The sequence below is a fragment of the Hemiscyllium ocellatum genome, chromosome 17 (assembly GCF_020745735.1).
Source record: "Hemiscyllium ocellatum isolate sHemOce1 chromosome 17, sHemOce1.pat.X.cur, whole genome shotgun sequence".
Classification (NCBI taxonomy): Eukaryota; Metazoa; Chordata; class Chondrichthyes; order Orectolobiformes; family Hemiscylliidae; genus Hemiscyllium; species Hemiscyllium ocellatum.
This window is the reverse complement of record NC_083417.1, coordinates 8,839,038-8,860,917: the sequence shown is the minus strand read 5'-3', so window position 1 is coordinate 8,860,917 and position 21,880 is coordinate 8,839,038. Positions and strand designations below refer to the sequence as shown.

The following is a 21,880-nucleotide window of genomic DNA, read 5'->3' as shown; positions in this document are numbered from 1 at the left end:
CTCTTGAGGATCTGATACTGGAAGAAATAATAAAGGGCATTCCAGGTGGGATCATTGCAAAGTCATTCCAAATTAATTTTACTAGTAAATATTATACCTGTATTTTCAGCTTAAGGGCCCATTATTCAATCAGAAAATATTTAATGAGAAGGTCTACACCATTTTAAAAGTTAAAGCAGATTGATTTTTGTTTAACAATTCTTCACATGAAACCTTTTAAAGATCTGCTAAGTCTTCCTAAAAAGTGAATTCCCTATATTTCTTTAGCATGATCGATCAGAGTTTTCAAAGATCAATTTTAACGCGATTCATCGAATCAATATTGCTGTAATTCTTGAAAATGTTTTTCCTTTTAATTTTGTGAAATTAATTACATCCTCTAAACATGTGCTTCTCCAACACTTTTATGACTGCAGCAGCCTTGTGGTTCAGGGACTGTTAGTCATGCCACACCTATTGTGTCTGATCGTTTTTGCCTGTGTTGCTCGGAAATCTGCTCTGGAAAGGAGGCCTCCTTCAGGACATCTGAAACTTTCACCACCTAGGACCGTGGGAGATTCTTGACGTGATCCATTCATTGCAACCGTCATGAGCCAACTTTATATGCCTGACCAAAAACAAAGACAGGATTAGATGGGCTTGGATTGTTTTCTTTAGAGCAGAGGGGGGACATGTTTGAGGTGTATAAGATTATGAGGGGTATTTACAGATTGAATAGAGAGCAACTGTTCACCTCGGCTGAGGGATCAGTCATGAAGGGGCATAGTTTTAGGAGAAGGGGCAGATGATTCAGAAGGGATTTGAGAAAAAACTTTTTCACTCAGAGGGTGGTGGGAATCTGGAATGCACTGCCTAGGAGGGTAGGAGAGGCTGGAAACCTTACAAGGCTTAAAAAAATATCTGGATGAGCACTTGAAACATTCAAAGAAGGGCCTGTTCTGAGGAAGGGTCACTCAACCCTATACATTAACTCTGATTTCTCCCCACAGATGCTGCCAGACCTGCTAAGCTTATCTAACAATTTCTGTTTTTGTTTCTGATTTACAGCACCCATGGTTCTTTCAGTTTTTATAACATTCAAGGATATGGGTCATGTACAGGAAATTGGGATTAGTATGTGTTTAGTACCTGTTATTATCAGTGCAGACTCAATGGGCTGAAGGTCCTTTTCAATGCTGTATGACTCGATGACCACAAAATCCAGGATATCATTTATAGCTTCTTGACATGAGTATCTCATTTTCGCTGAACTGTATGCAGCTCCACCTCTGATGTCTGAGGGATTATTTGGTCTTCTATTGATCTCTGACAGCACCAGCAAATAATCTTTCAATGCAACAGTATCCATACAGGCCTGACAGCATGTGTGGGAAATGAGTAATTCTGGGTGCAGTGTTCTGGCACATCAAATATGCAAACTCCTCTCAAAGCTGCACACAACTGCGAGTAGAATCTGAGAATGGATGCAACACAAAATGGGTCCATTCGACCCACCCCGTTCAATGTTGGCTTTCTGCAAAATCAATTCACCTAGTGCAACCCAGATTTGACAAAGTCATTGTTATTCCTCTTAAGGAGAAGCTGACTATGTACATGAGAGGAAGGCAGTAACTGTTCATGTGGATAGAGTGAGATGAAGAATGTAAAGAGTCAAGAGGTGCACGTGGAGCCTAAACACAAGTTGTATGATGTAGTCTATTTCTGTGCTATGACTTCTATTCCCATGTCCAAATAATCTCTTCCAGCAAAACCTGAAGTCGCAACAAAGAAAGAGGTCAACTTTTTTGTTATTCACACGTGGGATGTAGGTGTCACTGTTGGGGCCAACTCTTGTTATCCATCCTTTGCCATTATTTTAAAAAAGAACATTGATTCTGAAGAGGATAGTGGAACCAATGAGCACATTTCTTTTCACGGCCTTTGCACGGTCTACACATTGTTTTACAAGGTAATGAGAATCGACGTTTTGGGCATAAGCCCTTCTTCCAAAAGTTCAAAAAGTGTGGTGCTGGAAAAACACAGCTGGTCAGGTAGCATCCAAGGAGCAGGAGAGTTGATGTTTCGAGCATAAGCTCTTCATCAGGAATGAAGAGATTCCTGAAGAAGAGCTTATGCCCGAAACATCGATTCTCCTGTTCCTCGGATGCTGCCTGGCCTGCTGTTTTTTTCCAGCACCACATTTTTCAGCTCTGGTCTCCAGCATCTGCAGTCCTCACTTTCTCCTCCTTACAAGGTAATGACTCTAATGGGGTTAATGCTCATATTACATTGGCTCCATTGATGTCTCACACAGTTTGTGAGTGGAGACTAGGTGTTTTACTTTCATTCTCTGAGGGAAGAACAGATACATCTCTACTTCTCCCTGAGATTATGCAATCATTAGTAGGAGGTGTCACCTGGTGATAAATTCTGACTCTGCATGCTCACCCCCGAGTTTATTTTTAAATGTGCAATATAAAGCTGATTTTTCACAAAGTAAAAAATACACTTCAATTGGCAGTTTTCTTTTTTCACTTATACATATGCTTCTTTTTTTTTTCTTTTTCTCATTATTAAAAGGGAGTTAGCTTTTTATTATTCTTTATTTCAGAGTTTTTGCATGCTCCTGGGAATCAGCAAACACAGCCTGCCAATTATGTCTGGCCAAATGTCGTCGTGTTTACTGCTGTAATTGAATAAGGAAAAAGTGAGGATTGTAGATGTTGGAGATCAGAGTCAAAAATTGTGGTGCTGGAAAAACACAGCCTATCAGGCAGCATCCGAGGATCAGGAGAGTCGACGTTGCGAGCATAAGTCCTTCATCAGGAATCTCTTCATTCCTGATGAAGAGCTTATACTCGAAACATCAACTCTCCTGCTCCTTGGATGCTACCTGACCAGCTGTGTTTTTCCAGCACCACACTTTTTGACTCTGTCATGAAATAAGCCTACTTGTTATCGAAGAACTGTACATCTCCTGTAGATACTCTAAGGTCAAAGACACAACAGAAGCAAAGGAGGATTGGTGGCAGTAAGCTACCTTAAGTAACCCTTACCCAGTACCACATGCTAGTAGAGATAAGCAATATAGCATAAGAAAGGCAGGATTGGCTTGGCTTGTACTCATTGGAATCTAGAAACGTGAGGGGGAAGTTCTCACAGAAACATGTAAATTCCTGATGGGTCTGGACAGGTTAGATGCAGAAAGAATGTTCACAATGTTGAGGAAGTCCAAAACTAAGGATCACAGTCTAAAAATAAGGAGTAAGCTACTTGTGACTGAGATGAGGAAGAATTTCTTCACTCGGAGACTTGTGAACCTGTGGGATTATCTACAGGAAGCTGTTGGGGCCCGTTCATTTGATAGATTCAAGAGGGAACTGGACGTGGCCCTTGCAGTTAAAGGGATCAAGGGGTATAGAGAGAAAGTGGGAACGGGACACATGATCAGCTGTGATCATATTGAATGGTGGTGCAGGCTCGAAGGGCTGAATGGCCGACTCCTGCACCTATTTTCTATGGTTCTAAGCCAGCAGTGGTCATCTTGGGAAATACTACCTTGAGCCCTAGCTTAACATTAAATTTGTCAGAAGTGCCAATGCTAAGGGATAAATCTGGTTGTATACAAGCTGTTTTTGTTGTCATGCTGGCTCCAAAGAAACCAAGAGTTGTCCTGATGAGAACCAGGGAAAATGGCATGAGATATGGAGCATAATATCACATTTTATTTCAACATAGCGCCACACCTCTTTAGCTCCTTTTATAAATGTATCATGACTGTGCTGCATCATGGTTCAAGTCTTTGCACTGCACTCTTTACCCGATTCCCCATGACCTTATCTGCCCACACAGGGTGGTATCAAAACTAGCACAATGCATTTAAATGAAAGTGGAGTTCTCCCAGATAATTCTCAATCAGCAGCACTCTATACAGACAATCTGGTCATTTATCAGTTCTCCCCCCAAGTACACATTGGCTGTGGTGTTTTCCGTTTTGCAATAGATGACATTTTAAGATGTTCTTCGTGGGCTGTGAGGAGATTTTGGGGTATCCTCAGGTCACCAAAGTCTTGGTTTTGAACCAAACTAGCACTGAGCAGTCTTCCATTCAATAGGGTGAGAGAGCAGACAGGTCAGGCAGCATCCAAGGAACAGGGAATTCGATGTTTTGGGCAAAAGCCCTTCGTCGAATTTCCTGTTCCTTGGATGCTGCCTGACCTGCTGCGCTTTAACCAGCAACACATTTTCAGCTCTGATCTCCAGCATCTGCAGACCTCACTTTTTACTCGAGAGAGCAGACAGGGCCTTAGTTTAATATCACATCGAAGTGCAATCCCTTTGGGGATGAGGAGGTGAAGCCTAGTGGTATTATGTCTGGACTGTTAACCCAGAGACCCAGATAACACTCTGGGGACCTGGGTTTGAATCTTTCCATGGCAGGCAGTAGATTCTGAATTTAATAAAAATCTGGAATTAAGAGACTAATGATGACCACAAATCTATTATGGATTGTTGGAAAAACCCATCTTGTTCACTAATATCCTTCAGGGAAGGAAACTGCCATCTTTACCTGGTCTGGCCTCCATGTGACTCCAGCTGGCTTCTCCCTAACCACTCCCCCTTCCCCCATCCCCAAGGCTCCCAGCCTCGTTCCTGAAGGGCTTTTGCCCGAAATGTCAATTCACCTGCTCCTCAAATGCTGCCTGACCTGCTGTGCTTTTCCAGCACCACTCTAATCTTGACCCTAATCTCCAGCATCTGCAGTGCCCACTTAAACCTACATATGACTCCAGACCCACAGAAATATGGTTGAAACTTAACTCCCTGTGGGCAATTAGGGATGGGCAATAAATGCTGCCTAGCCAGTGATGCCCTCATCCCATGAATGAATAAAAAAAACTCTGATACTGCAGCATGCCCTCAGTACAGGAGAGCCCCCTGTGAGCCTAAGTCTAAGGAGAAGGATATTAATTCCCACCAGAAGCAGAAATTGCTTAAGAAACTCAGCAGGTCTGGACGTGTCTGTGTGAAGAAAGCAGAGTTAATGTTTTGAGTCTAGTGACTCTTCATCAGAACTGTTAGCTGGAAGGAAAAACCAGTATTCTGCTGAAGCCACAAAAATTGAGTATGTGTGGAAGGGCAGGGGTGAGCTCATAAGTGGAGATGGAGCTCAGAGAGAGACAGAGTGATATGAAAGGAGCTGGTGTACAAGGAGTTTCGAGATAGCAGGATAGGACAGAAGAAAAGCTGAATAAGTGATAATAAGAACTCTGAGTAGGAGAAACTGGGTAAGCTTGACTGAATGTAACCCATATGGTGTGATAATGGGCCTAGGAGTATGTGAGAATAGGGGACTGTGGTAATAGCAGCCTGTGTCATAACAGGACTGGGTGTGGGGTGGGTAAAAACATGGAAGAACAGAAACAGAATCCCCAAGTGGAAAAAGAAGTGTTGTTCTTTGAACTTGCGTTAAGGAACACTGTAACAGGTCTGGGACAGAAATGTTGGTGTAGGAACACAGTGGTGTGTTGAAGTGGAGGCAGTGGGAAACTCTGGGTCATTTTTTACAGAGAGAGTGTAGGAGTTCAGTAAAGCGGTCAGCCAGTCTGTGTTTCATCTCCCCCGATATACAGGAGACCACATTCTGAGCAATGAATGAATTAGACGAGTTGAGAGAAGCGCGGGATTAGCAGCTGCCTCACCTGGAGGGTGTGCCTGAGGCCTTGGATACTGAGGTTGGAGGAAGTAAATCGGCAAGTAAGCCACCTTGTGCAAGACCAATCCCTTCCCACAAACGTCACTTCAATATATTACCACCTTTCCTGAGCTGTTAACAGTTCTGATGGAGAATTGCCAGACTCGAAATATTATTTTGCTTTCAAAGAACACAGAACATTACAGCGCAGTCCAGCCCTCTGACCCTCAATGTTGTGCTGACCTGTGAAACCAACCTGAAGCTGATCTAACCTGCACTGTTGCATTATCATCCATATGTTTATCCAATGACTATTTAAAAAGACATTAAAGTTGGTGAGTCTACTACAGTTGCAGGCAGGGAGTTTCACGCCATTACTACTCTCTGAGTAAAGAAACTATCCCTCTGACATCTGTCCTATATCTATCACTCCTCAATTTAAAGCTATGTCCCCTCATGCTAGCCATCACTATCTGAGGAAAAAGTCTCTCTCTGCTAACACTATCGAATCCTCTGATCATCTTTCACATCTCTATTAAGTCACCTCTCAACCTCTTCCTCCTAATGAAAACAGCCTCAGGTCACTCAGTCTTTCCTCAGAAGACTTTCCTTCCATACCAGACAATATCCAGATAAATCTCCTCTGCACCTTTTCCAAAACTTACTCATCCTTCCTATAATGTGGTAACCAGAACTGTACGCAATACTCCAAGTGCGGCCACACCACAGTTTTCTACAGCTGCAACATAACCTCATGGTTCATATGCCTTCTTAACAATCTTATTAACCTGGGTGGCAACTTTTAGGGATCTATGTACATGGACACGGAGATCTTTCTGCTCATCCACACTGCAAGAACCTTACCATTACCCCAGCACTCTGTATTACTATTACTTCTTTCAAAGTGAATCACCTCACACTTTTCTGCATTAAACTCCATTTGCCACCTTTCAGCCCAACTCTGCAGCTTATCTATGTCCCTCTGTAACCAGCAATATCCTTCAGCACAGTCCACAACTCCACTGACCTTAGAGTCATTTGTAAATTTACTAACCCATCCTTCTATGCCGTCATCCAGGTCATTTATAAAAATGACCAACAGCAGTGGCCCAAAACAGATCCTTGTAATATACCACTAATAACTGAACTCCAGGATGAACATTTCCCATCATCACTCTCTGTCTTCTTTCAGCTAACCAATTTCTGATTCATATCACTAAATCACCCTCAATCCCATACCTCCATGTTTACTGCAACAGCTTACCATGGGGAACCTTATCAAACGCTTTACTGAAATCCATGTACACCACATCAACCACTATACCCTCATTCACCTTCTCAACTAACTCAATAAGCCTTGTGAGGCACGACCTGCCCTTCACAAAACTTGTTGACTATCCCTAATCAAATTGTTCCTTTCTAGCTAATAATAAATTGCATATCTTATAATTCTTTCCAGCACTTTACCCACAACTGAAGTAAGGCTCACTGCTCTATAATTACCAAAGTTGTCTCTACTCCCCTTCTTGAACAAGGGGACAACATTTGCTATCTTCCAGTCTTCTGGCACTATTTCTGTCGACAATGACAACATAAAAATCAAAGCCATATGTTCTGCAATCTCCTCCCTGGTTTCCCAGAGAATCTGAGGATAAATCACATCCGGCCCAGGGGACTTATCTATTTTCACACTTTCCAGAATTGCTAACACCTCCTCCTTACGAACCTTAGTCCCATCTCGTCTAATAGCTTGTGACTCAGTATTCTCCTCAACAATATTGTCTCTTTCCAGTGTGAATACTAATGAAAAATATTCATTTAGCACCTCTCCTATCTCCTCGGACTCCACGTACAAATTCCCACTCCTGTCCTTTCTTCTCACAGATGCTACCATATCAGCAGAGTCTCTCCAGAAATTTCTGTTTTGTTTCCAATCTTCAGCATTCGCTGTTGTGTTTTAATTCCCAAATGAGCCTGACTTTACAAGCAAATGTGACTGACTAAGTTCCAGCTGACAAAGAGGGAAGGAGCAGAAAAGCTGGGTGACTGGTTGGCCAATAAAATCTGAGTGCTTTGCTGAAGCATGCAAATATTTTTCAAAGCACAACATCTGTCAGACAAATAAGTCATTTGTTTAATCTCCGCAAAGCACTATTCAATGCTGATGGCTTGTGAAGGCTTATGATGCTGGGAGCTTAGCTTCAGTAATGTGTGTAAGATGCTTTCATTGTTCTAAATACCTACAGTGTGGCTGTTAGAAGATGCAGCTTGTGGACTGTTACATCCACATTTCTGTCAAGTCCTAATGATATGTTAAAACCAAAAGAACTGCAGATGCTGTAAATCAGAAACAAAAACAGAAATTGTTGGAGAGACTCTGCTGGTGTGGTAGCATCTGTGGGTTCTGAGGCTCAGTCGACCCGAAACGTTAAGTCTGATTTCTCTTCACAGATGCTGCCAGCTCTAATGCTATGTTCTAGGTTCAGTTCCTGAAAGCAAGCAAGCAGCCTCGTGCTCAAAGATTTCTCCGCCTCTCGTTCCTTTATCTCATAAAGGATAAAGCTGGATGGGATGTTGAGACATTCTCTTATTTGGTGAGGGGTCCACTGGGAATGATAACTAAGCAGAGATACTTGCCATGTGTTCAGTGTGTCAGTCTCTGCTGTCTGCTTTGCCTGGAGCTGCTGCTTCCATTGTGCGCCTGGGACCCATGATTTTCATCACAACTCGCTCTGTGATTATCTTTTTGAATTGAGACTCAACAGCATTTGGCAAGATTTAACAATGTTACTCAGGGCTGGCAACACAGAAACAAAGTTTCAACACTAGGTTATAGTTCAACAGATTTATCAGCTACCTGATGAAGGAGCGGCGCTCCGAAAGCTAGTGCTTCCAAATAAATCTGTTGGACTATAACCTGGTGTTGTCTGAGTTTTAACTTTGTCCACCCCAGTCCAACACCGGCAGCTCCACATCATAACACAGAAACAGACTGTTAGCCCCAACTACACTGGTGTGCCTGTCCCAGGTAGATTTTCTCCCACCCTGCATCATCCAGTTATAGTTGCACATTCCTCTACTCCTTGAAATAGATATTACTGAACTTGAATATCGCTGAAATGGCAGACGCCTGACTGTAGCATTTTGTCTTCAACCAGCACCCTTTTCTCCTGGACTATAAATTGTTGCTAGCTGGATTAGAAGCTCTCTGCCCACTCCATAGATATTTAACCAACACTTCTGAAGCAGGTGGCATCTGACCTCCTGGCTCAGATGCTGGGACACTTCCATGATCCACGAGACCCCAAATGACTATGGGCCGGGTGCTGGCAGGTGGGACTAGATTGGGTTGGGATATCTGGTTGGCATGAAAGGGTTGGACTGAAGGGTCTGTTTCCATGCTGTACATCTCTATGACTCTATGACTAATTTTTACTCTGCACTCTTCCAACACCCTTCTACTGATCGTATTTTTTTTGTTGAGATACACAGGCATAGGGCATATTTAACTCAATATCTAGAACACTTACAGATAGTCTCCAAAATGAAAAATAACTTTAATTTAAGAAGGCTCTCTTTCAGATTTTGACTTTTTGTTACAATGTCCCTTCAAGATACTTTCTTATCAGGCTCTATTTGGTTTGATTGGATCTATTGAAAGCGGAATAAATGGAGACTGCTGGGCTGCTAGTTCGGCGGGGAGCAGCCAGTAATATGTTATGCTGCATTTTGTGAATAAACCCATTATCAAGAAAAGGAATTGTGTCCACTTTCATACTTCACATTCTACTTTGGGATTTGATCAACACCACTAATTATTTTCATTACTGAAAACAACAAATGCTGGAGATCAGAGCATGTCAGGCAACATCCATGCGGAGAGAGCAAGCTGGCGTTTTGAGTCTGATGAGTCTTCATTAGAGCTGAAGTGTGGAAGGGCAGCGTTTATGCTATCGTTTGATTAGATTAGATTACTTACAGTGTGGAAACAGGCCCTTCGGCCCAACAAGACCACACCGACCCGCCGAAGCACAACCCACCCATACCCCTACCTTTACCCCTTCACCCAACACTAAGGGCAAGTTAGCATGGCCAATTCACCTAACCTGCACATCTTTGGACTTTGGGAGGAAATGGGGAAACGCAGACACGTGGAGAATGTGCCAACTCCACACAGACAGTCGCCTGAGTCGGGAATTGAACCCAGGTCACCGCTGTGAGGCAGCAATGCTAACCCCTGTGCCACCGTGCCGCCCACTAAGGGGAGGGGTGGTGGAGGGGGTAGTGGGTGTAGGGTGCTGATGAAGCAAAGATGTTAAGTGTTCGGAATGTGAGAATGGCAGAACAATGGTGTTTCCTGCCAGAACAGTCGGGGAGGACATGATAACAAGCTGAAAGTGAAAAAAACAAGAAATGTTCACAATTTGAAGGTGTTGAACTCAGTATGAAGTCCAGAAGGCTGTGAAGTGCCTAGTCTGAAGATGAGATGTTCCTGCAGTTTGAGCTGGGATTCACTGGAGCACTGCAGCATGTCCAGGACAGACATCTGGGTGTGTGAGCAGGACACTGTGTTAAAATGACCTTATGGGAAAGTCGGGGTCATGCTTGCGCACAAGCTGGAACTATGTTCATTATCAGTTTCCGTGTCCATTCATTTAGATGGTTGTGGGGTTGATGATAAAAGATGCTTAAAGTGATAAAAGAGTTCAGTTACACGTGTAGAGAGAAAGTATTTAATCAGGTGGCAAACTCCGCAATGTTCAAATGACAACACATGCAACCCTGCCCCCTGCAGAGCTGGAGCAAGTCTCATATTCAACTTTTTTTTGTTCGGTGATAGAAAAAGATAAGGGCTCTTGTGGTGCAGTGGTAGTATTCCTAAGTAGTGCCCGCGTCCCATGGATGAATTAATTTAAAAAAGAAAATGAAATAAAGACAAGTAAATGGACTTGCAATCAGTTGTGATTTGATTGGATAGTGGAATAGATTGGAAGAATTAAATAGTTTCCTCCTGGTTTAGCTTCATCATTGTCAGTAAATCCTGAAGCGACCATACACTTGAACCCTGAGCAAATAGTTCCTTTTTTTCGCCTTTATCTTTCCCCGGTTATCAACCCCCTCAACACCTATCTATCCCTTTTGATTAAGTTGTGAGTCATCTGCCCAAATTCTCTTCCTGCTCCTTTTGGGCTGGTACGTGAACCTGAGATCCCGGGAATAAAGCGTTGCTGTCATATATATATAAAAAGACAGTAATCGTGTATTGTTGTTAACGACTCATTGGAGAACTGCTTCAAGAGTATCAGAGATTTCACAATAACAAACTGTTCAGCCGAGGTCAGCTTCTTTTGTCCGACAGCTACAGAGTACATGTTCCCTTCAGGAACAGGGGCTTTGTGAGTGAGTTTCCCCCTCCTTGATCCAAGGACATTGAGTATCGCTTCTAGTCACAGCTCCAATTACCCGAGCTCACTCAACACAAGAGGAGCAGGAAATGCAAGAGAGACGCTGGAAAATATGACGACCGGAGCGCGCATAAAAGCAGACCGTGGCTGCCAAAGAAATTATTTAACAGTAACGGAGAAACTGATATTGCAAAGCTGACATGCAAACATTTATTTTGTGTCTGGGTGGTTTATCCCCTGAAGCTACACTATTTTATTACTCGCCTGAATCAATTGACTCGTGTCAGTCTCACCTCAGCTAAAAACTGCAGCATGTCCGTTGTCTCCTGAAAATGAATAGTTTTTCTTTGATATAATATTAAACGGGTGGTAAAGTATTTTTCAAGGTAGTCTTTTCACCTTTGCCACCAGTATAAATATTGGTTGGGGCTTTGTTTGTGTGTTATAGACTGACAAGCCTATAAGGGTTTGCAGAACAATATAAACCGTGCAACAGTAGAAACTTAATTAAATATTGACTATTTAATGATTTTAATTTGTTTGCATCTACCAATAAAAGTCACAGTGAAAGTGTTGTTAGGGCTGCCTTTTCTGAAGGTTCTGCTGTAATTGTCCTCCCCCCTGTCTCCTTTGTCAATGATTTCCTCTGTGATGTAAGGTACAAAGTGTCATATATTAAACATACAACAGCGACTTCAAGAAACACTAGTGACATGCCTTGAATCACTGTAATTTGAACAGCACATAGTAAAAGCACTAGGGGTTGCATGGGCCAGCAGAGAAACTGGAGATCTTGGGTGGAATGGCAGCATCCTGATTGCTGGACCAGAAACTGCAAGTTCAAGTCCCAGTTTGGGGAGTTAGGCTCTATTCGCAAGTTCTTTCCAGGACAGAGAAAGGAGAGAGAGATGGAGGATAAATTAATAGGAGACCAGGTAAAGAAGGGCTAAGAGAGAGACAGTAGGTATGCAATAATGATGTCTTGCATTCATCCAGTAACTGTATTATTGCAAAGCATCAATGAACAAAACTAGTAACACCAAGCAAAATCAGGAAATGTTAGCCATGATGTGGAGTTGTCAGTGTTGGACTGGGATTGACAAGCGCTCTGAAAGCTTGTGATTTCAAATAAACCTGGTGGACTATAACCTGGTACCGTGTAAGTTCTAATTAGGAAATATTAAGACAAGTAATTAGTAACTTGCTCAAAAGTAAAATGCGTGAAGAGACGGCATGGACGAGTTGGACCGAAGGGTCTGTTTCTGTGCTGTACACCTCTATGACTGTATGTCAGAAGATGTGGGCAGTGAAATTTAAAGAGAGAATTCCAAAGCCAGGGGATAATGACATAATAACGGGATGAAGAAAGCGAGGACATGAAAGAGAAAATAAACTTGAGAGAGAAGGTGAAGAAGAAAGCAGACTTGGGAAAGAGACAGTAAGAGAAAGAAGACAATAGGGAAAGATGGCAAGACACTGAGAAACAAAGGAGGAGAGAGAGAGAGAGAGAGAGAGAGAATGAAAACAAGATTTACGGTGATTGTTTATTACAGCTCATGCTGGATATGCTTGAGATAATTTTCTTTTTGCACTGCTGGAGAGCTTTGCCAAAGAACTGTGGGTTGCAATTTCAATAAACACTTTTAAAAAAAGAAAATCCACAGGCTAAAACGTCTGCCTGCAATCATTTTGGCGGAAGATTAGAAATGATTAAAAAGAATTATTTCAGCTCCCTGTGATTTGTATAACCATAGCAAAATTACAGTCAATATTTACAGCGAGAGGACAGCTTCCAGGCCAGGATACTGCTGGCAGGAGAGAGTTTGTTCTGACAATTAAAGCAATAAAGAGCCTGTGAGTGTTACACGGTTGACTCCACAGTGAAAAATAACGTGACATATGTTTTTACAGCAAGATACTCATTCCTTGAAAAGGTCAGGCATTGCATTAAACTGATTCCTTGATGCAAGGATGCAATCATCGCCAAACTCATTGGGGTCATGATCATTTTTACATAAAGCGTCTTCCTGTTTTATTTTCCTAATTGTGCATGAGAATGGATCAGGAAGTTTCTTGAGTGAAATGACTGTATCTCCATCTGTGAGATTCTTTCAAAGCCAGCCCAGACAAAAGCATGAAGGACTGCTGTTGTAAGACTTTATTGAGTTTTGGATACCGAGGAAAGAGATATTGGCGAGGCTGATCCATCTTTAAGCCTCCTACCACATTGGAATTATACCTCCACCCACCTGACCTCAGTTCACCCACTCTCATGAATCATCCTTCCTGATAATTCTCTACCACAAACTTATGAATTTTCGCCTCCCTCAGTTCATTCCCTTGCCACAAGCAAGATTATTAAAAGCTCTTTATCAACTGCTTCACCTTTCTACCTGTTTCTTCGGCCAGGAGTATTCTCCCAGCATACTGGGAATCTTTACCATCTGCAGTTCTCCCCTCCCTCTTGCCTTTCCCACTTTCCAGATCTTTTCATTGCCCATATGGTCTAGTGGTATTATCGCTGAACTGTTAATCTAGAAACCCAGGTAATGTTCTGGGGACCCGGGTTTGAATCCCACCATGGCAGATGAATTCAATGGACACGTGTAGTTAAGAGTCTAATGGTGACAATGAAGTTGGATAGAGCTCTTAAGGATAGTGGAATCAAGAGTTATGGGGATAAGGCAGGAACCGGATATTGATTGAGGATGATCAGCCATGATCATAATGAATGGTGGTGCTGGCTCGAAGGGCAGAATGGCCTACTCCTGCACCTATTGTCTACTGTCTGTTATCGATTGTCTTAAAAGCCCACCTGGTTCATTAATTACCTTTAGGGTAGGAAACTGTCCTTACCTGGTCTGGCCTTAACTTTAACTGTCCACACCCCAGGAATGAATGAAAGAAGATTGCACTAGCTGTCTCAATTGCTCTCTTCATCTCACTTGCTCAGACCTATCTCCCTTGGTGCATTCTATTTTCTCAGATTTAATCTAATAAAGTCATCAAAGCTGATGTTATCTGGCATGCTTACCTCAATTGTGTCAGACAGCAACTCTCTGACACATCTTGCTAGCTGCCCCTGAACCCTGGCCCTGCCTTCAAACACTAAACCATCATTTGCAGGACTGACTCCTGACTTTCAAGTTTTTTTTATCTCCTGCTCCAAACAGCCTGTTTCTATTTCCTTCCTCAGAAGTGGGACACTCTATTTGGACACATTGCTTCAGCCTATTCCTGCCCCACTGACTTACCCATGCATTAAGAGATGATGACAGCAAAGAAGCAGATCATTCAGCCCATTGTGTCCATACTGGTTAACAAAGATCTGACAGCACCAATCCCATCTCCAGCTCTTGGTTTATAGCCCTTAAGCCCTATGGCAAGGTGGTCATATATGTAAATGCTGTTTAAATACTACAGGATTTTCTGATTCAAACACCCTTACTGATAGTGAGGTCCAAACTCGTGAAAAGGTTCTCACCAACTCTCCAAGTAGCTTTTTACTTCTTACCATACATCTGTGCCCTTGAGTTAGTGGCCCCTCTAATAATGGAAAGATTGCTTCCCTATCCACCCCATCCATGCCCTTGAAGACCTCATGCACCTCTACTAGGTTACAGCCACTGAGAGAATGTGAGGACTGCAGATGCTGGAGATCAGATAGAAGTCGAAAAGTGTAGTGCTGGAAAAACACAGCAAGTCAGGCAACATCCGAGGAGCAGGGAGAGTCAATGTATCGGACATAAGACCCTTCAAGGTCTTATGCCTGAAATGTTGACTCTCCTCCCCCTCGGATGCTGCCTGACCTGCTCTGCTTTTCCAGCATCATATTTTTCAACTTCTATCAGGTCTCCTGTAAATCTTGAACTATTCCATGGAAGATAACCCCAATCTGTCTAGTCTTTTCTCATAACTTAAACCATCCAGCTGATGCCGCATGCAGGTAAATTTACTTTGCACCTACCTGAGCTCAAACACATCTTTTTTTTATTGTGGTGACCAGAGCTGCATGTGGCACTCCTGTTGTCATTGAATGTGTTTTCTACAGTTCCCTCTTAACGTCCTTATCTTTATATCCTATGCCTTGGTTTATAAAGGCAAGTATTCTCAATACATTCTTATCTCCTTATCATTCTGCCTTGCTACCTTCAGAGATTACTGATTATATACACTAAGGATCCCTCTGACCTTAAGTATTTTTCAGAGTCATAACAATCCAAGTGTAATCCCCTGGCTGTTCGGCTGCTCCCAGTGCATTATTTTACACTTTTCCAGATTCACTTGTCACTGTGCTGCCAATCTGACAATCCTTTGGTATCGTCCTGTAGGTTATGGTTATCCTTGTCTCTATTTTTCACTCCATCAAGGAATCCACCAGCATTTTAGGCCTGTCCCCTAAATCTAAGTCTAAGTCAATAATGCACACCATCAACAGCAAGGCCCCCCAGCAGTGAGCCACAGGAAACAGACTTCCAGTCAGAGAAGCATCCCTCTATCATCACCCTCTTCTTCCTGATGCTCAGCCCATTTTGAAACTAGTATGTCATTTGCGTCATTCCCCATGGGCTCTTATGTCCTGGATCAGTTCAGTCATGAGGGACCTCATAAAAAGACCTTGCTAAAGACTACAACAAATGAGTTGCCATAATCAACACTTCTCGTTAGCTCTTCAAATAAAAAAAACATATTTGTCAAGCACGATTTTTATTTAACAAATATAAGCTAACTATCCTTAATTAGTCTGTGTCTCACCAAGTGCACATATATGCTGTCCCTCAGAATTCTGTCTCATAACTCCCTCAGTATCAAGTTTAAAATTACTAGTTCGTAGTTTCTGGTCTGTCCCTTGCTTCCTCTTTTAATAATGGGACAATGTTAGCAGTCTTTGGCACCTCATCTGAGACCAGAGAGGATTCAATAATTGCCTGCTGGACCCTGATATCGCCTTCCTTGCTGCCCTCAACAGCCTGGGATACTTGTCAGCTGGGAGTAGGGCTTTATCTACTTTTAAGACTGTTAAATCCTCCCGTACCTCTCCCCTCTCAATGTTAATTTCTTCTGACATTTCCCAGGCCTCCACCTTGATGTCTATTCTTGCATCATCCTTTTCCATTATGAAGACTGACACAGAGTATTCACTGAGGACTGTGTCCACATCTCTGTTTATTATGTATGCATTAATGTATAATGAGCATACTCTTCCCCCAGTATTCAAATGTCTCTTTGCGTTTCTTACTATTCTATCTGCCAACACTTTTTTCATGCGTTCGCTTAGATTTCCTAATTTCCTTTTTAAGCCCCACCCGGACTGTTTATATTTTGCTAGGAGTTCTGTATTTGAGTATGTGCCTTTAGCTTCTCCTTTTACCTTCATCCTAAAGTATACGTCCGTTGGTATTCAGGATTCTCTGCTCTTGGACACATCTTTGCTTTCAAAGGAACATATTTGCTCTGTACTCTTGTTTATCTCCTCCTTCAATGTCTCCCACTGCTCAGGAACAGTTTCATCTGTGAGGTGTTTCCACTTCGGCCAAGTTGTATCTTTTCTTACTATAACTAATCTTTCCCAGTTCAGAACTTTTCTTTCTGGCCGTCTATCAACAATACATTCCCCCCTTAATCAATTGCTTCTGACCTACTTCCTGACTCTTCTGGTGCTCTGTATCACTGCAAACACTGTCCAACTTCCTGCACACCCTTCCCCCAATTTTTACCATGGACATCCAATCTCACTGCATCTCTATCCCTAACCAGGACAATCTGAGCATCCTTGACCCCTTCATGAATAGGGACCTATTAAACCACCATTCACCACCAAAGTTCCCTGTACATTGCATAGCTGTGGGTGCAACTCCCCAGGTTTCAAGACCACTCTTAAAAAATCTTTAACACAAATATTGAAGAGTCAGAGATAGGACATGTGCTGTTTGTAGTCATTCTCCTCTGAGATACTACTGTTTCTCTACTTGTCTTGATCTGCAACTTCCAAATAATCAGTGATCTCTCTAAAGATAATACCTTTCCATTTTTCTGCATGGACTATACTGGTAAAAGGACTATTTCAAAAGTTGAAGGTATATTGCACTTTTTAAAAGCAAGTTATCTGGCACTCATTGTAAATGCTGTTTACACAGCTGTTTGTTCAAGCAATAAGGAAAGGTCTATTTACAGAAAAGCTGAAGCCAGTGGGAATATATGGATAAAACTTTGGCCAACAATAAATTATTGATCAGTCTGAGAAATGGTGGCCATTTCTCACCCATAGTAAGAACAGTCCCAAAAGACTGAAAGAAACTATCAAGGTAACACCCTTATTCAAAAAAGGAGAGAAACAGAAATCAGGCAAATACAGGCCTATTCAGTTTGACATCAGTCATTGGGAAAATGTAATAGTTTCTAATAAAAAAATATAATAACATTTAGAAAAACATTCAAACAAAACAATCAGAATCAGCATGGCTTCATGAAGGGGAAATCATGTCTGATTCATTTGTTACAATTCTTTGAGAGGATAAGAAGCTGGACAAGTAAAGGGGATTAAGCAGATGTAGCATATTTAGATTTTCAAATGGTATTTGATAAGATACTGTACAGAAGGCTACTTTGTAAGATAAGAGGCGATGATCTGGGGAGTTGTATATCAGCATGGATTGATGATTCACTAACTAATATTAGACAGAGATGTGATAAAAGGCACATTTTCAGGATGGTGACCTGTAACAAGCGATGTGCCACAGTGATCGGTACTGGGGCTATAATTATTTATACCGTATATTAATAACTTGGATGACAGAAGATTGTAACTGCTACTATTTATCTGCTTAATTCACTTGATGACTAAGTCATTCCTAAAAAAACTTAATCAAGCTTCACACTGAGCATTCATTAAATATTTGCTATGGTGTGAATGTCCTTATCCTCCACAACATCATTCTGTAAAAGGTTTATTTCTGAAGGAAATGGCATGTTCTGTAGAAACATTCGCGCCACAAAAAGTGCCAATGAATGATAATCTCCCACAGGTGAGAATCTAATCATCGCTCCATAATGTTCAATGACATTACCACCACTGAATACCCCACTGTCAACATTATGGAGTAGCAATACAGAGTGAAGTCAACAGCATGGTTCAATTCTAACACTGGCTGAGGTTACCATGTAGGACTCTCCTTTCCAAACTCTCCCCTCGCCTGAGGGTTTATATTTCCCTCAGGTTAAACCACCACCAGTCATCTCTCTCTCTCTCTCTCTCTAACTCTCTCTCTAATAGAGAGCAGTCCGAGGATCGGTTAAGACTATAGCAACTTTTCATTTTCTTATGGATGCAAGAGCAGGTCAGAGATGAGGAATTCTGCAATGATTAACCCTTCTATCTCCTCTGTATCTGTCCAACATCTACAAGGCACTAATCAGGAGTTTGGCGGAATACTCTCCAATTGCTTGAATGCAACATAAAAGCAAGAAGTTCAATACCACCCAAGACACGGAAATCCGTCACCTTCGACACACATATTCTTCCAACCATTGACCAATGCAGAGTGGCAGGAGTGTGTGCCATGATGGACACACCTTCCAAACCTCTACCATCTGAAGGGACAAGGGCAGCAGAAGAATTGGAAGACTACAATCTGCAAACTCCTCTAAACCACACACTACACTGACTCAGGACTATATCAGCACGCTATGGTTTTCACTAGGTCAACAACCTGCAATTGCCTCCCTAACAGCATTGTCGCCATACCGACAACCACATTAATTGCGGCAATTAAAGAAGACAGCTCACCACCAGCTTCTCAACAGTAATTGGAGTCAGCCAGTGAACGCTGGCCTAGCCAGCAACACTCACATTCAGTGAATGAATCAAAAATAAAATCATTTAAATTACCCCATTTTTAACAATAAAGACCCGCATTGATAAAGAACCTTTAGAGCTGGGTAAGATCTTAAGGTGGCTCACAGGGACATTGTCATACAAAATGTGAACATGAGTAACAAAAGCTTAATCAGAGAGATAAATTTTGAGGAACATCTGAAAGGGAGAGTGGGAGGGAGAAAGGCAGACAGACACAAAAGGAAATCAAGAGCTTAAGGAGAGACAAGAGAACCCTGCCAGAGGAAGAATGAAGGTCAGAGATGCACAGAAAATAAGAATTGACGATTAGGATCTTGGAGCCTTGAGACAGTGAGACTGATGTATGACGAGAGGTTGCATCCTTTGGATTACAGTCAGTGGTATTTAGAAGAATGAAGGGGGATCTGTTAGAAAGCAATCGAATTCTAATCATGATTTGAAGGTGCCGGTGTTGGACTGCGGTGTGCAAAGTTAAAAATCACACATCACCAGGTTATAGAGCAACAGGTTTAATTTGGAGGTACTAACCTTCAAAGCGCTGCTTCTTCAACAGGTGGGTGTGATGAACCGCCTGATGAAGAAGCAGCAGTTTGAAAGTTAGTGCCTCCAAATAAACCCATGGGACTATAACCTGGTGTTGTGTGATTTTTAACTTAGTTAAATTCTAACTGGACTGGATAGTGTAAACACAGCAAGTATATTCCTGAGACTGGGGAGTCCAGAACCAGGAGGGCACAGACGAAAGATACGAGACCTTTTAGGACTGAGGTGTGGAGAAAGACCTTCACCCAGAGAGTGGTGAGCCTGGGAATTTTCTCCCACTGAAAGCAGTTGAGGCTGAAACATTGAATATTTTCAGCAAGTTAAATCAAGTTAGATATCTCAAGTTAGATTAAAGCAAATTACTGCAGATGCTGGAATCTGAAACCGAAAAGAGAAAATGCTGGAAAATCTCAACAAATCTGGCAGCATCTGTAAGGAGAGAAAAGAGCTTTGACAAAGAGTCAGTTAGACTCGAAACGTCAGCTCTTTTCTCTCCTTATAGATGCTGCCAGATTTGCTGAGATTTTCCAGCATTTTCTCTTTTCGATCTCAAGTTAGATGTCCTTTTTAAGGTAAAAGGATTTAAAGAGTACAGGAGAAAGTGGAAATTGGGGACTGAGTTGGATGGTCAGTGGAAACATACAAATGTGAGAAGGAATAGGCCATTCAGCTGTTCAAGCCTGCTCCACCATTCAGTCAACACCACTATTCACCCAACTCATTACCTTGTTTCCACTTTTTCCCAATACCTTTTGATCCATTTAACCCTAATTCCTCCCTGAAAATATTCAAGACATTATTAGATTGAATGGTGGCTTGAAGGGCAGAATGGCCCATCACAGCTCAACTTTTTGGGCCCCTATGTTGTGGTGCCAGACAGGATTACAGATATAGAAGGAGGAGGTGGAGAGAGACAAGCCATGGAGGGATTCAATAAGAAAAATGGAAGACTTAAGATCAAAATATTGCAAGCAGTAATGTAGACCAGTGAGCACAAGCCAGTAAGAACAGGGTAAATGGGGTTTGGTGAACAGTGATATTGTGAAACAGACTCGAGTCTATGAAAAGAACTATTTATGACTGAGTTAATGCCATGTGGAAAAAATGGAAAGACACAAAGGTGCTTTTCCTTCACTGGACATGAACTGCACTCACTCACCGACAGAGGACATCTCTGGCACTGTCACATGGTAAGGTTCATCCGGAAACTCAGGGGCATTGTCATTGATGTCTTGAACCTTGATGATGAACTCTGATGGTGGCTCCAGAGGTTTGTCAGTGTCCCGGTCAATGGCCTGTGCAGTCAGCGTATACTCAGCTTTCTCTTCACGGTCAAGCCTCTTCATGGCGTGAATGTCCCCCGTCTTGTCATTGATCATGAAGATTGTACCAGCACCTTCACCCGACAGAATGTACTTGACATTTCTATTCGCTAGGTCGAGATCTGTATGCAACTAGAGAAGGAATGGAGAATTAGTGTTAAAAAAAAATTCTTTTTATTCTTAATGTAATGATGTAGTTTTCTTCCTTGCATAAACACATGGAAAAAAAAACAAATGGGAGAAGGAATAGGCCATTCGCCCTTCAAGCCTGCTCCACCATTCAATCAACCCCACTATTCACCCAACTCATTACCCTGTTTCCACTTTCTCCCGGTACCTTTTGATCCATTTAATCCTAATTCCAACTGAAAACATTCAATGTTTTGACATCAACTATTTTTCTGTAGCAGAGAATTCCACAGAGTCACCACTCTTTTGATGATGAAATTGCTCCTTACCTCAATCCTTAATGGCCCACTCTACATCCTTGGTCTTTGACCGCATGTTCTAGGCTCCCTCAACACTGGGAACATCCTTCCTGCATTTTCCCTGTCTCATCCTGTTTGAACTTTATAGATTTCTAGGATTTCTTCTCAACTCCAGAAGTAATTGATCCAGGAGGATCTCAAAGGTATTTACAGAATATCAAGAAGCCTGGATGCAGCAGATGTGGAGAAGATATTTCCACCAGTAGAAGAGACTAGAATTTGAGGGTGTGGTCTCAAGATGGAGGGATGACCTTTTAGAACTGAGATGAGGAGAAATTTCTTCAGCCAGTGGATGGTTAATCTGTTGAACTCATTGCTACAGGGGGCTGTGGAGGCCAGGTCATTGAGTGCATTTAAGACAGAGAGCAGTAAGTTCTTCCTCTGTAAGGGTTCAAAGGTTAGAGGGAGAAAGCAGGAAAAAAGGGTTGAGAAACAAATCAGTCAGCAACAAATGGTGGTCCAAACTTGAATGGCCTATTTCTGTTTTCATTTTGATGGTCTTATGGTCTGTCTTCATACTTTAGTCCTGCCAAGGCAGGATATTGTCTTTAACAATAAAGAAGTGATTTCAAACATAGGTTGGATGGAACTGC

At 42.1% G+C, this 21,880-nt stretch overlaps 1 protein-coding gene across 2 annotated transcripts in view; it reads right to left on the bottom strand.

Moving 5' to 3' along the window:
* Nucleotides 1-21,880, bottom strand: part of LOC132823637 (cadherin-8-like) — a 299,713-nt gene that overhangs the window by 213,123 nt on the left and 64,710 nt on the right. For both annotated transcript variants that reach the window (XM_060837572.1, XM_060837573.1), the window contains exon 2: nucleotides 20,637-20,931. In XM_060837572.1, coding sequence (XP_060693555.1) covers nucleotides 20,637-20,931 — 295 coding nt within the window. The remainder of the gene's footprint in view (nucleotides 1-20,636; nucleotides 20,932-21,880) is intronic.